General features: G+C 35.8%; 1 protein-coding gene across 7 annotated transcripts in view; it reads right to left on the bottom strand.

Annotated features, from left to right (window-relative positions):
• acot7 (acyl-CoA thioesterase 7) overlaps positions 1-15,856 on the bottom strand; it is a 60,868-nt gene that overhangs the window by 23,123 nt on the left and 21,889 nt on the right. For all 7 annotated transcript variants that reach the window (XM_026270621.1, XM_026270622.1, XM_026270624.1 and 4 more), the window contains one exon: positions 1,526-1,642. In XM_026270621.1, the coding sequence (XP_026126406.1) occupies positions 1,526-1,642 (117 nt within the window). The remainder of the gene's footprint in view (positions 1-1,525; positions 1,643-15,856) is intronic.

Below are 15,856 nucleotides of genomic sequence, written 5' to 3'. Positions count from 1 at the left end.
CTGTGGCATTAGATCATTCCTCTGCACATTTGACTAGACAGGCAGAGTAAACTCTGGGACAATTTGTTTTCCCTGCCAACTGCAGATGTTATTATTACTTTTGCAATTCTGTCTGGTGATGCTACTGATGTAGAAATGAACACCTAAAAGTTAAGACCCAACCAAAGTCACTGCTGCTGAAATAAGCCTGAGAAAACTAAATAATTTAAAATCCTGAGAGCTTTACCAAGTTCATGTCAGAAAGACACAAATGGCTTTGAACATAGAGTGATTACGAGCAAGGTTTTAGAACAAACTAAAAAAGAATGTGCCTTTTGTATATTTGCACACCTCTATAATAGAGCATGGGTTTGTTTGTCAAGTCCCATAGTATTAGCAGATGAAAATATTTAGAGTATGCAAACATGAATAAGTCAGATGAGTAATTAATGAATGGAGAAAGAAATAAGCATAATAATTAATGAAACAAATAAATCATTTTTGCTCAGTCATGTAATATGAAAGAATAGTAAACCTAAAGGCTTCATGCGCTCTGAAGGAGGCTGGGTCAAGCTCTAAGTTTATTTTAGTGGAAGGATGAAAAGTCTCTGCTTCAGTGAAATCCAGCACAGTCATAGTGTCATCCATTGTATATACACTGAATACCAGTGAGGCTGTTGTTGTCTTCCATTCTTTGTTACATAAAGTACAATTCAAACACTGTATTTACAGGATGATAACATGACAAATAAATGTTCTTCTAAAAATGTCTTCTAAATCATATTCAACAACAACAACAACTAAGAATCCTCGATGCTGTATTATGCACATAGACTGTTTTAATGCTACGTTCAGAAAGACAGAACTGGAAAGTGCACCAAGTGCACTCTTGTGCTCCAGCGAAGAGCTTGGGTTTTGAAAAACAGAATATGGAAAACAGATATTTTTTGGTTTGAAATAATGACTAATAAAAAAATAATGACTTTTTATAACAAAAAACACTTCACCAGCAAATAATTTGCACTGCATCAGAGTTTGCTCTGTATATGTTTAAAAGGTTTGCGAATACAGCTTTGTAAAAAATGGTAACCGATCTCAATCAATTCTGTGTGTGTGTGTGTGTGTGTGTGTGTGTGTGTGTGTGTGTGTACTGTATATCCCAGATTCAATCTGGGATGCAAGAAGTTTTAACAGAGTAATGTGTTGCATAATTATATCTTTCAACTGCCTATCTTTTACAAAACAAGAACTGAGAATAAATCACTAGAATTGCTTTTTGGTCCAGTCAATTATCAGATGTCAATACAGACCTAATATTTGGCAAACTACACTAGTATTCATCAATACATAATGCATTATGCAATTTTCCACTAACCTATTTACAACCCAAGCAACTTAAAGGCTGTCCACAGTCTATATTTAACTTATTTTTAACCAGTCATAAAGGAAATCAGATGTCTTTGAGATTTCTGTGAGAATCAGAAACCATGTACCAACAATATCTCTGTGCTACAATGAAAATAGGCAACATGTATTTTTTCATTACCTTTCTTGATCTTGCGATGGAAGTTAATGGCGTCCACAGATGCGGTCACAATGTTGGTCTTGCAATGACGAGCAGCAACAATCCCTGCCACCTCATCCATCAGCTTCATGGTCACACCTGACGATTACATATATCAGTGACTTACAATCAGACTGTGAATATGTATACTGTATCTATCAACTTAGCTCTAAAGCATCAGAGTAAAAACCATCCAGAAGTCATAAACTGTTAGTTCTGCTGAAAGAAAATGCAAAGGCACTTGTGATAATAAGAGTCATGATCTCATGCTGACAGTGTGTATATAACCAGAATCCACTGCATACATATGTGCAGTAAACATCCTCTTACATCCCCCCAACTTAAAGTACTGCTTTGACCCTTAAATAGCCCTGTTGTCATGACAAGAGCTCAGTGTCAGGCTGGACGGCTGATATCTAACTGATATCCACTGCTATGACAGTGTTTCAGTGATATTTAAATGCGTTAAAGGGATGGTTCACTTTCAAATTAAATTTTGATATGTTTTAGCTTACCTCAAGGGCATCCAAGATATAGATGTCTATGTTTCCGCAATAGTTCCCATTTTGATATTTTTAGGTCAAACCGTTATTGTCTGTATATATGGAGGTCATATAATGGAGGTCTATGATCACCACCTCAAAGAGCATGCAGAGAGGAGTCCAAATTAAACAATTCCCCATCGTAAGTACACATTGATGACCTAAGACATGAAACGAGAGGTTTGTGTGAGAAAACGAACAGTATTTATATTGTTTTTACCTCTTATACACAACCACGTCCAACTGATATGAGGGCGCACGTGCTTCCTGTTGTGTGACGTGCGCGCACGCTCTGGCTTAGTCTGCGCAAGTGCAGAAAGTGCCGGAAGTGATCTCTCGCGCGTGTACATCACTCATTGTTTACACTTACTGTCTATGGTTTACACAGAGATTTCGGAAGTATTACCTTTCACTGTGAATATCTAAACATATTTAGACGTAAAGGAAATTGCAATGGAAGATGATTTCAATATATCAACAGACAACGTTGATGCACGTTATGCACGTTGTGTTTTGTTTGCCACGTATAAACTGGAGGCGACGTCCGATAACAGAGGGACCCAATGGCACGCTGTCAATAGAGTGAGTAATGTGTTGTGTTTATTATAATCGTAATGATTATAGGGTACATTATAAACAAATTAAGAGAGTGCTCACTTCCAGTGCTTTCCGCACCTGCGCAGACTAAGCCAGAGTCCGTGCACACGTCACACATCAGGAAGCACACGCGCACTCAGATCAGTTGGACGTGGTTGTGTACAAGAGGTAAAAACTATATAAATACTGTTCGTTTTCTTACACAAACCGCATGTTTGTGTCTTAAGTCATCAGTGTGTACTTATGATGGGGAATTGTTTAATTTGGACTCCTCTGTGCATGCTATTTGAGGTGGTGGCCATAGACCTCCATTATGTGAGTCACAGACAAGAACGGTTTGACCTAAAAATATCAAAATGGGAACTACTGCAGAAACAAAGAAACCTACATCTTGGATGTCCTTGAGGTAAGCTAAAACATACCAAAATTTAATTTGAAAGTGAACTATCCCTTTAAATTCTATAATTTAAAGCCAAAAAAAACCTAACAGCATAATATCTGCACATAACAGCAGCAGGAAAATATAAGCTAATGTAAGCTAATAGCGGAGAGTCTATTTCATTACCATCCTTCATTATCAGTGTTGTTTTGGCTGATATGGCTATGCTATCTTCACAAATAAATACCCATTTGCCAGTGAAATGCAAAACATGATTTTATATGACATAAAATTACAATAAAGCATCAAACGATGCAGCATGATTACTGCTATAATAATATCAATTGCATAGCACACGCTTGGGAAAAAGTTTAGTGCTTTATGAATTCTACATCTCTCCTAACAGGTCACCAGCAGTCTCAGGAGAATCAGACCACTTATCACTTATCACAATATCTGTATGACTTGGACATTTCACTATTTCACTGTCCAAACCCATTGCAATAGGGTTGTATGATAAACACAGATAAGTTTATAAATTGTTATTTCTTCATTTTTGTCTAATTAGCCTAAGTTCTGAAATTTAATTTGGCTTGCATTCAGATTCAACACTTTACAACACTTCTTCCAAGTGCTGTACAGGAACGTTACATGCAAGTCTGAATGTAGATTGTGGTGAATAACATTTGAGAGCTGCAATTAAGAGGGAGGATTGTCAGTGAATGAAAAAATTGGAGGCCATTTGAGTAAAGTGAACTTATTATCATGTTCAAGAAACCAATCTAAGGGGCCCAAGGTGTGCCAAGAAAATACCCCCCACACCATTACACCACCAACAGCCTGAACTGTTTAGACAAGGCAGGATGGATCCATGCTTTCATGTTCTTTATGTCAAATTCTGACCCTACCATCGCAGCAGAAATCAAGACTCAACAGACCAAGCTAAATTTTTCCAATCTTCTAATATTCTATAACTTTTGTGAATTGTAGTCTCTGTTTCCTGTTCTTTTCTGACAGGAGCAGCACCCGGTGTGGTCTTCTGCTGCTGTAGCCCATCTGCTTCAGGGTTCGACGTGTTGTGTGTTCAGAGATGGTATTCTGCAAATCTTGGCTGTAACGAGTGGTTATTTGAGTTACTGTTGCCTTTCTATCATCTCTAACCAGTCTGTCCATTCTCCTCTGACCTCTGACATCAACAAGGCACTTTCGTCCACACAACTGCCGCTCACTGGATATTTTCTCTTTTTCGGACCATTCCCTGGTGCTAGAGATGGTTGTGTATGAAAATCCCAGCAGTTTTTGAAATACTCAGACCAGCCCATCTGGCACCAACAACCATTCCACGTTCAAAGTCACTTAAATCCCTTTTCTTCCTCATTCTGATGCTCGGTTTGAACTTCAGCAAGGTGTCTTCACCACATCTAGATGCCTGAGTTGCTGCCATGTGACTGGATGATTAGCAATTTGTTTTACCAAGCAATTGAACATGTGTACCTAATAAAGTGGCCAGTGAGTGTAGGTTTCAACATATGTTTTTGAGGAAATCTGAACAATTACATCATGTTTTTGAAATGCAGCAAGAAGGTCTTTGTACAAATTATAAAAATACTGATCGATATACATTTAAATGTGCCAACTTAAAAGCTAATTAAAAATCAAATCTGTAATTTCTTAAATTTATGAAACTGCAAGTCCAAAGTCAAAGGCACACCTGAATTTCGGAAAAGCTCATGCTACTGTGAGCCAATAAAGTGGTAGCCATAGTTGTCAACAAAATATATGGTGATTCGAGTTATACCAGTTTTGCATGGTTATCCAAGTATTGCATAGTTATTCACACCAAATTTTCAAACATGCGAAAGAACATAAAATAAATAAATAAATCTGACTGTTGCAAAGTATTGTGGGGTTGTCTTTTCCTCAAAAATACATGCAGTGCTGCCTTATAATTTTGCTAAATTCTATGATGTATCAACCAACGTATCTAATAAAATGCTTAGCTAATATTTTACTAACTGCTGAGAAGCTGAAATGGTATGAACAGTCGGCTCATGGAAGTCGCTAGGTGTAAGACTGCTAAATATAGCCACTAACTGAGAAAATATATGAAATATATGCTGCCAAGCTTTGAAAAATATCTGGCCTGAGGTAAATCATCTGAACAGAGATGAATGGAAGCAGACTGTTTGTGATATAAAGGCCTTTAACGACCATTTCCATTGTTCATGGACCTGAGGGATAAAGGGGTCATATCATGGAAAACATGATTTCCATTGCTTTTTTGAAATAAAAGAGTTCAGTGTACTGTGGAATTTTGTTTTACATTTCATGCTAAACATAAAATGTATCAAATAATGTGAATAAGTATCTTATGTATGTCAGTAGTATATCATGGGAACACAGCACACAAATGTTTCCTTTGTAATGACCCTTAGATCATTGTAAGGACATTAGATGTTGCATAATATATTTAGTCATTTAGCAGACACTTTTATCCAAAGCAACTTAAAAATGAGGACAATGGAAGCAATCAAAAACAACAAAAGAGCAACGATATATAAGTGCAATAACAAGTCTCAGTTAGGTTAACACAGTACACGTAGCATGGGCTTTTAAATAATATAATAAATAAAAAGAATAGAATAAGAATATAATAGATAGAATAGAATAAGAATAAAAATGAAATGAAAATAGAATACAAAAAGATTAGAAAGTCTTGAACATTTTTTTTTTTTTTTAAGAATAGAATTAGAATAGTGAATGTTTAAATTAGAGGGTCAAATAAAGATGGAAGAGATGTGTTTTAAGCCGATTCTTGAAGAGGGCTAAGGACTCAGCTGCTCGGATTGAGTTGGGGAGGTCATTCCACCAGGAGGAAACATTTAATTTAAAAGTCTATAAAAGTGACTTTGTGCTTCTTTGGGATGGAACAATCAAGCAACCTTCACTTGCAGAACGCAAGCTTCTAGAGGGCACATAACATAATAACTAATATTGTAGTAAAAAAATATTTTCATCAAAACATTATAACCCTATACAGTAGAAAAGCAACAAAAACCCTCAGAACAGATGATTAATTTAGTGAGAGGGTCAGCAGATAGCACAGATATAGAACAGTATGACACTTCTTGGAATATTTCTATACCAGGATGACGTGTAATTCATAGCACCAGTGCATGTTTTGTAAGCTCCCTTGAAACCAAACAGGCAGAGACTTGACTACTCTGGATCACAGTATGAACCGGTATTAGAGATGGACCCTGGGGACTCTCATCTCCAAGTGAGATTCCCTCAATTTACACATGGCACTGAAAGTGCACTCCAACCTCAAAAAACTCTCTCTTGACAATTTGTGGCAAAGCTTCTTCACAAATCACAGCTAGTGAGAAAGCGTCATCTCTGGATGTGCAGTGGTGTTAAAATATGGGAGAAGCATGAAATGGCTGCTGAGGTTTTGCACGAGTGTCATAAAAGGGGCCATTTTGAACTTAAGGATATGAGTTTTGTCTCCTTTTGCTAGCATTCACACCCTATACAAGTGTGGTTTAACACTGTCATCCTTGTCTACCTTGAGTTACAAACTATTCATGTTTTTTTTTTTTTTTTCATCTGACACAAATCTAAGGTGGATATAAAAAGTCTACAACACCCATATTAAAATCACAACTTTTATCAGATGTAAACAATTAATCCAAGTAAAATTAAAAAGGCTCAATTTTAACAGGTGTATAGTCCATTGCATGATAATTCGCTGGTTCAACTAGTGTAGATGTTTTACTCGTATAGTATATCCTCTTGAGCAGCAAAACCTTCTAGTGAACAAGCATAGTCTTTGTAGTGAACCTGGTTTTGCTAAGCTAGTTAAAAAGCCTGCTGGGGATGCCAGCCCACTGCCATAACAGTCTGAGCTATCAGCATCCACTCCACGATATCTGCAGGTTGGCTCAAATCCCCTAAGGGCCTGGTATCAAGATGCATTTTCTGTGCTGTGCACAGAGACATTTGATATGATATGTGGCTTATGAGTGAACATGAACGCTAGCAAATGAATAGGATAATAACTGTAGGGCAAAGAATGAACTCGTGTTGTAAGTGTTTGTAAAAATAAATACAAGAAAAGCAAAAAACAAAAAAACAAAAATCCAGGAATAAACATAAATACAAGCATTTCTTTCGATTTTTTTAAGTGTCATAAGGATAACTCAGTATTAAGAACAGTGCGACTGTGCATTACAGTTATTTAAATTCATGAAAGCTCTCTCTATCCGTCTCCATCTGCCTTTGGTAAGGTGAAATGAAAGTCAAGCTGACTCACTCTCATGATGGGCAGAGAGTTTTCACCACTACAGCTGAATTATGGAAGCGACATTTGAAACCTGCTTCTCTTTTTTCCAGGAGTTATTTATATGCCTCCATAATTGTCAGTCAGAATGATTTCTATCAGCTGATTTGCATAGAAAAATGAATCTAAGCCTGGTGGCACAGTCAATAATAATGTCTGTCTTCAGACTGAAATTGAGTAATTCAGAATTTGTGAACCAACAGTCTCGCAACAGAATACAGATTTTACATTGGACAGTAAGTGCCAACACAACACAATCTACTGGATGTTAAATAAATAAAGAGGACACTGCCAATTATTAATTAAATAGGTCGAGTTTAGCAATAGAGCGCAATTCCATAAAAGAACCAATGGGAGGGGAAAATTCTGTGGGTGATTTACTGACAATGCGCTCATTAAAGAACACAGACACAACATCTCATTTCTATAATGACCAGCACAATCTACCGCCTGCTTTAAGACATGCCTTTTTTTGGGGGGGAGGGGGGGGGGGTCTTGGCTGATAAATAACCCTGATAAATAGCCCGTGGTCTACAATCTACTAAATTACTAGCGTATGGACTGAACAGGAAAACTGACAATTTTATAAATGAATAAGCAATACCATGACCTCAATTAATATTGCCTGGCTATATTATGTTGCCTAATTTGACAGACCAAAAAAAATTCCTTCTTTTTAAGAGACAATGTGTCTTTTTAATTTGATATCCTAACTATACATAATTATGTAGTTTGCTGCTTTTTTATAACAAAGAAAGAAACTTGACAATGGTTCAACATCAGCAAGACTGCACTCTTTTCAGTCAGAAAGAGGCTTGCAAAACTGAATATTTGCCTGTGTGCAAATGAAAATAATGGCAAGCAAACCTAAGGTTGCTATAACTGTGCCGTCAAAGAATGATGTAAGTTTGCTCTAGATCTGAGAAGGAGAACTGGGTGCTCAATGGAAAAACAGCAGTTAGAAAGCCAATCCCAGAGGAGCGTTTGCTGCTAGCAAGTGCTTCAATGATTAGATTTCTTGTGACGATTACCCAAATGTTTTCCTCTGAACAGGCTGAGCCTAGAGCCACCATGATAGATGATGAAATATTCCTCTTCTGTTTAGTATTCTAGATGCTCTGCTTTTGTCTCTCTCCACAACATTTCAAACTATTTTAGGTCTACTTACAAAAACAACTCTACCAACAGCAAAATCAACTATCTGTTTACATCAAAGTATAGCACACACTCTCTTTTTCTTGTAATCATAAAGGTAAAATAAAAATACATAAAAATGAATTAATTAAAATGGCTTTGCAATGAAGTGTTACCATAGAAATAGGTTGTGGGATATTTTCGCACATGCTCAAAAGAGGAAAATAAAATCCTGTATATTTGTGCTCTGTGGGTATTTCCAGCTGCTAGTTAGCATAGCAGCTTGCATCAACAGCTTTATTTCATTTAAATCCTTCGTGAGTCATAGTGATTCACTTGTGGATGTTGAATACCTCCTGTAATACCCAGCAAAATGTTAAATATTCAAGTCCATGTTAGATCAGGTGCATTAAACGACATAAACTATATAAACATAGATACAACTTTTGGTCACACTTTAAGTTCCAATTCTCGTGAGTAACAAACCATTAACTACAACCTTTGCCAGAAATAAACTTCTAATTTTCTGTTTATTAATAGCTAGTAAGGAAGGTGTTACGTTAAGGTATTGGGTAGGATTAGGGATGTAGAATAGTCATACAGAATATATGCTTTATAAGTACAAATAAACAGCCAATATTTTATTAATGCATGCTAACTAGCAACTAGTTAATAGTAAGAATTTGTTCCTATTCTGAAGTATTACCCATTAACTAAGATTAATAAACACTTTATAAACACAATAAAAGACAACATGTCTTGCAAAGTTACTTATAATCATAATATCTTTTGGATAAATCATCAAAATAAAGTGTTAGCAGATATTAAGCAGACAGACTAATAATACTAATGACTGCTAGTTGACATGTAGTTGGAAATTTACTTATAGTCAAGAGAATGTCTAAGGGTGACACAAATTTTAACCTGGACACAAAGAGTCAGTATTTGACCTATTAGTCGATTACTTTGACCTTTCAAACCCATTTAACAGCACTAATAAAACACAAAAGCTAATTTTTATAGCATCTTTACAGACTCACCTCGTTGCATACAGTGGCAGTTTACAATAACCACTTCTGTCAAGATACAAGATACTGTCAATAGTATAAAATGGCATGTGAAAAGAGCAGTGAGAACATAATTAGAAGTTTTTTCTTTTGTGTTACATAAAAAACATTAGAGCGTCGGGATGACATGAAGGTGAACAAATGATGTCTGAACTATGTGTGTTTGTTCCACAAATCCATGCTAAATGCAGGGAACCTCTAAACCACCCTCAAACCATGCACAGTAATATACATACAATAGAAGACCAAAGGGTTAAGCTTATGATGTGAAGCTTATGTGTGTTATTTGAATTGTAAAGATGAGTTGGTGAATGACTGCAAAAATATATATTTTTTTAATTAATCTATTTGCATCAATCTTTTAATGTTTGTGATCTTGCAAACACTTTTTGTATATTTTCAACATTAACTTGCAGTGCTGCACGCTTGTTCACTAAGCATAAGCGTATCACTGTTCAGCCATTTTTCATTCATACAATGGTTGCTGTCCACAGCTGTATTTAACCCAGAATACTCCTTTAACATATTTAGTAGTTTAATATCTACTAAAGACTCCCACTGCCTTACTACAAATACAAAAGTGCCATATTGGCACACAGCCTTTCTTTCTGAGTAACACACACAGATACAAACACACTCACACTTGATCTGTGATGGATGTAACCTGTCTGCACTCTATAATCATTCCTGCTTGAGCTCGGCTGGAGGAAATTCACAATCCATTGCACTTTGACAAATAATATGGTTGAGAACTACAAACACGAACAAAAAGTGTTAAAAACTACAAACATGTTTGATGCGCATGACCAATATTTAAGTAAGAGGATAGAGGGTTTGAGTTATTAATAATCAACATTTAACCTGGTAAAAATATTTATTTCATGTTATTTGTGTTATATTTCATCTGCAACAGCAATGTAAACTTTTTCTCTAATTGCAGGTCTCTAATTGAAAGATGCCTGTTAGAATGTAATGATCGAGGCTCTGGACTCTGAGCATAACTTGCTTTTCTATAACAAACTATCCATAAAAAACATGAATGCCCTTGCAGTGGCAAATAGCTTTGGTTATATATTACATTTGATTACATTAATGTTGTAAGTAGAGATTTACGATAAATATTTTAACTGCTATGTAAAAGGAATACTGCTGTAAAAACAACGCCTTATTTGCTTAAAGTGTTTTCAAACCAAATGTTATTGCACTTTTGTTCATATAGCAGTACACTTAAATGAAAAAGTGCAAGATACACTACTTTAGAATTCATTATTGAATTTCGCTGAAAATGTTATGACCCCTTTAAAAGACTTGTTTAGTAGTCATGTTCACATTTAAAATATGCATGCTTGACTTGTGACAGTGCAGTTTACAACACAGTGCTGATTAATTAGCTATGCTTCATGAGTTCTCTCCAATTTCACTTCAGTTCTACTCTAAACAAAATAATGTCTATAAATACACTAAATAAAATGTTATTTTTATTTAATCAGTTAGAGCAGTCATTCCCAACCCCCCAACCCCTTTTTTTTTCCTTTTTTTTTTTGGTCAGCCAACAAAAGTGTAACATCTGACTATAAAGTGCTTGAGACTCTGATCTGTGTACTAGGATGACATGTAGGATGGCAGATTAAGATTCTACCATACCTTTAAAAGATGAGAAAACATGATCCCACACGCAATGCAAGACAGCTGCTATTCATAACAACCTGTCACATAGCAAGGTCATATGAGCTCTGAATTTTTTAAATCTTCTCTCAGCCCCCACATTTCACTCGCAGGAACCTAAGCACATCCCCATTTCTTACCCTTTAATTCAAAAGTTTAGTTTAAAGCAACATCATTTTTTTCTGTTTATTTGAGCAATAAATGACACAGAAAGTGTCCTACAGGAACAGCCCACCCACAGTGAAAAATCTGTCATCATTTAATCACCTTTATGTTTATCCAAACCCATGCCTTTCTGTGGGGGGTGGTGGGGGGTGGTCTGGCATTTTAGAAACAGAATTTCCTGTAAATTTGTATTGTAAAAAGCGCTATACAAATACAATTTTATTGAATTAAATTATTTATAATTGAATGATGCTTATTGGCATGCTTATTATAAACACATTGGCTGTTTATTAGTACTTATTTTGGATGACCATATTCTACATCCCTAATCCTACCTAATACTTTAACAAGTACCAGCAAATTAGAAGTTTGTTGAGGTAAAAGCAGTGTTGGGGTAGTTACTCAAAAAATGTAATTAGTTACTAGTTACTTCTGTAAATTGTAATGAGATTACTTTACTAGTTACTGCATTTGAAAAGTAACTTCACTACTTATTACTTTACTTTTTTAAATTTCTTTAGGGATTTTTTCTAAATTCCGATTTCCGTTTGAATTTTTCTGGATTCCATTTTTTTTTTTTTTTTTTTAACTTAGGGTCAGGCATGTGCACCAGATGAAACTGTCTATAAGATGACTTTTCAGCACTTGACAAACGGAGAGCGACTCCTACGTAGCACTTGAAGCACAGCTGTGTGATTGCTTTATGTGCAATGTTGGGAAACGCACATCAAACAATAACGAATGATCGCAAAATTACTCGTAGAAAACACTCTTAATAATAATAATAATAATAATACATTTTATTTATATTGCGCTTTTCTTATACCCAAAGCGCTACAGTGCTAAGTACAGTACAAAAATAAATACATTAAAAATACATTAAAAAAAAGAAAAAGAAAACAACAACAAGTATAATAGAATATACATCGAGTGTCACCAATTAGGACACAGACATCTTAAAAAGATGGGTTTTTAACTGTTTCTTGAAACTTGTTAGTGTTGGTGCATTCCTAATAGTTGAAGGAAGTGCATTCCACAATCTGGGGGCGGACACAGAGAAGGCTCTTTCACCCATCGTTTTCAGTCTACAAGAAGGCTGTTTAAGTAGAAGAGAGTTGGCAGAACGGAGAGATCGAGAGGGCATATATAATCTAATTAAATCACATATATATGATGGTGCAATTCCATGTAAAGCTTTATACGTTAAGATAAGAGTTTTAAAATCAATACGGTCATGGACCGGGAGCCAATGCAGGTTCCTAAGCACCCCAGAGATATGCTGACGAAAAGGAGTATGTGTAAGAACACGAGCAGCTGAATTCTGTATATGTTGGAGGCGCTTAATAGATTTTGCTGGTAGTCCAAGATAAAGGGCATTACAATAATCAAGCCTAGAGGTCACAAGTGCATGGACAAGCCTTTCTGCATCAGGTAATGAAAGAAAGGACCTGATCCTAGCAATATTCCTTAGTCTAGTCAAGTAGTGTAGTTACCAATATTAGTGGTGTAATGCGTTACTTTACTTCATTACCCAAAAAAGTAATATAGTTACTGTAATCCGTTACTTTGTAACTCGTTACCCCCAACACTAGGTAAAAGTCACAGTTAGTGGTTTATTAAAAGCAAGAATTGGACCTTAAAATGAAGTGTGACCAATTGTAACCATAAATTGTAAATTGCAACCATAAATGGTTACCGTTGGTTTTTAATTACATAAAAGTTCAAGACAACTCTGAATTTTGACTTGCAGGCAGACAGACTATAGATTAATGTACAATGTACACTTCATTTGCCAAAATTAAAATACCTGTTGGATTTCTTTGAACTATAATTCAGTAAATCCCACAATTTCAATTTAAATTCCTGTATGTTGTTGTAATTTTTATTCAAATTTGCATTTCCAATTTAAATTTTTTTAATCTAATTGAAAATTGCATTGTTCGGCATTGGTTTTTAGATCTGCATTTTTTTTTTTTTTTTTTTTTTATAATGACATAAATGAAGACTTTCAGTAAATTTCAAGTTTTTCTTCCCACTCATACAGTATGAGCTAGGGGAAGTCATGGCCTAGTGGTTGGAGAGTTTGACTCCTAACCCTAAGGTTGAGGGTTTGAGTCTCAGGCCGTCAATACCACGACTGAGGTGCCCTTGAGCAAGGCACCAAACCCCCAACTGCTCCCCGGGCGCCGCAGCATAAAATGTTAACGGTGTGTGTGTGTTCACCGCTGTGCGTTTGCACTTTGGATGGGTTAAATGCAGAGTACGAATTCTTAGTATGGGTCACGATACTTAGCTGTATGTCACATTGCTTTCACAAGTCATATGGATAAATTACTGGTGTTATGATTTTTTGCATAAAGGCCTCCTGTAGAGAATTGTTTCAATCGCATTCGCTTAGATTGCTTCCTGTGTTTAAAATCACATCATAGGTGGGGCTAGCCCCTCAAGCCCCCCCTTGACACTGAGTTTACTGACTGAGTTTAGTTTTTAGAATAGGATTATGAATGTAGAATATGGTCGTGTAGAATATGTGCTTTATAAGCACTAATAAACAGCCCATATGTTAATAATCATGTATGCTAATCAACAACTAGTTAATAGTGAGAATTGGGTGTTATTGACACCCCCCCCCCCCCAACCCAATATTTTTAGAGCTTCACAGCTGGTCACTAAGAACAGAATATTCTTCAAAATCTTTCCTATTATATTCATTAGAAAAAAAAATAATAACAGCATACAGGTTTGGAGCAACATGAAGATCAGATAATTGACTTTTCATTTCTACATGAACTGTTCTTTTAACAGCACAGGAAAGTGGAAAAAATGCATCTTGAACCAAAGTAAAATGATTAATTTGAATGCCAGACAAGTTATAAATGAGATAAATACTATTAAGAAGGAAATGAGATGGAGGGGAAAGGACAGTTCCATATCAAAGAGGGAAATCACAGCTGTCATATTGCTTTGTGTCGAGCAACAGAGGTTGCCAAGGGTCAGGCACAAACCCAAGGACCTCCCTCTTCCCTCTGATAAACAGCCCGTCTCTGATCCTTTAGAAATCCATTCAGTAGCTTTGGTCTGCTTTCATCATGCGCAATGGGGAAAAGCAGACGTGGAAACAGACGGTGAAGGCAGAGAGCGAGTGTGTGTGCATGTGTGTGTACGCCAAACGTCCTTGCATACAGACACAGCTGTGATAGAGAGCTTGGGGGGGAATGTGTTATTTTATTTTCTCTTGCACTGCACTGCTCATGGGACTGATTGAACTGTCTTTCAATCAAAAAAAAAAAGAAAAGAAAAGAAAAACACACCTAAACCAACTAAATTAACTAAATTAAAATAAACACTGGTATCTTTTATTATATTTATTTTACTGCAGTTTTACATAAAAGCACAAAAAGAAAAGAAAACCAGAAATTGAAGCCTGTTTTTGTACCCTTTATTTTGCTTTGTAAAATGACATATATGTCAATATATATGACATATTTTCTCTTCATGCTGTAAAAATAAACTGAAAGTACTAAATGCTTCCTCGTTTACAGGTTTTGACCTACGATAAAAAAGGTCATCAATGCAGCACTCTATTCTCATGATTGTACAAGTTTAATACTAGACATTTCATCAGTCATACCTCCTGAAGTGAAACAGACATTGGACAAAGTAAAAAAAAAAAAAAAACATTATTAGAAATGTATGGTTTATAGCTTAAAAAGCTTAAAATATTATCCTTTTTGGTAACACTTTATTTTAGGGTGTCTTAACTATTTGGGTTTACACATTATTCCTTATCATTTGCATTATATGTATGAATATTTTTTCTATTAATGCTTCATCCATGTTCATCTGAAGAATGAAAGTCATATTCTGACATGAGGGTGAGTAAATAGGGACAAAATGTACATTTTGGGATGGAGTATTCCTTTAAGTATTTTTACACTTGAAAAACTGCATACGTCTCCTTTAAGAAAACTAAGTTTGTTGAGTGACGCAAAAGCCCATCCGACACTAAATCATCATCATTTTAACGGTGCTGTTAACATACATTTAAACTCATTTACACCCTGAAATAGGTTTCACTTGCTTATTCCATGACCTTCATTCAACTCTAACTTTATGACTCAAATCACTTTATTATCTCACTTTATCATCTTACGTAAAAATTAAACTGCCACCCCTGGAGTCACCTCTCCTGTCTTTTTCTACTAACCATTAACAGAATTACCTCAGTATGGCTCAATTTGTCTTGAACCAATCTTCTGTATTCAGCAAGGGCAAATGAATTAGATCAATTTCAGTCTCCATTATTCCATCCTCAAGAACATCATTAGCCAGAAACAGTAGGGGAAAGATGAGTGCGGGAGACGATAAAAACAAACATTTGCTGTTGATGGATCCAGCTCAGCCAGGAGGCTTTTTTCTGTT

The sequence above is a fragment of the Carassius auratus genome, chromosome 8 (genome assembly GCF_003368295.1).
Source record: "Carassius auratus strain Wakin chromosome 8, ASM336829v1, whole genome shotgun sequence".
Lineage (NCBI taxonomy): Eukaryota > Metazoa > Chordata > Actinopteri > Cypriniformes > Cyprinidae > Carassius > Carassius auratus.
The sequence above is the reverse complement of the archived record's forward strand: the minus strand, read 5'-3'. Positions and strand labels throughout refer to the sequence as shown.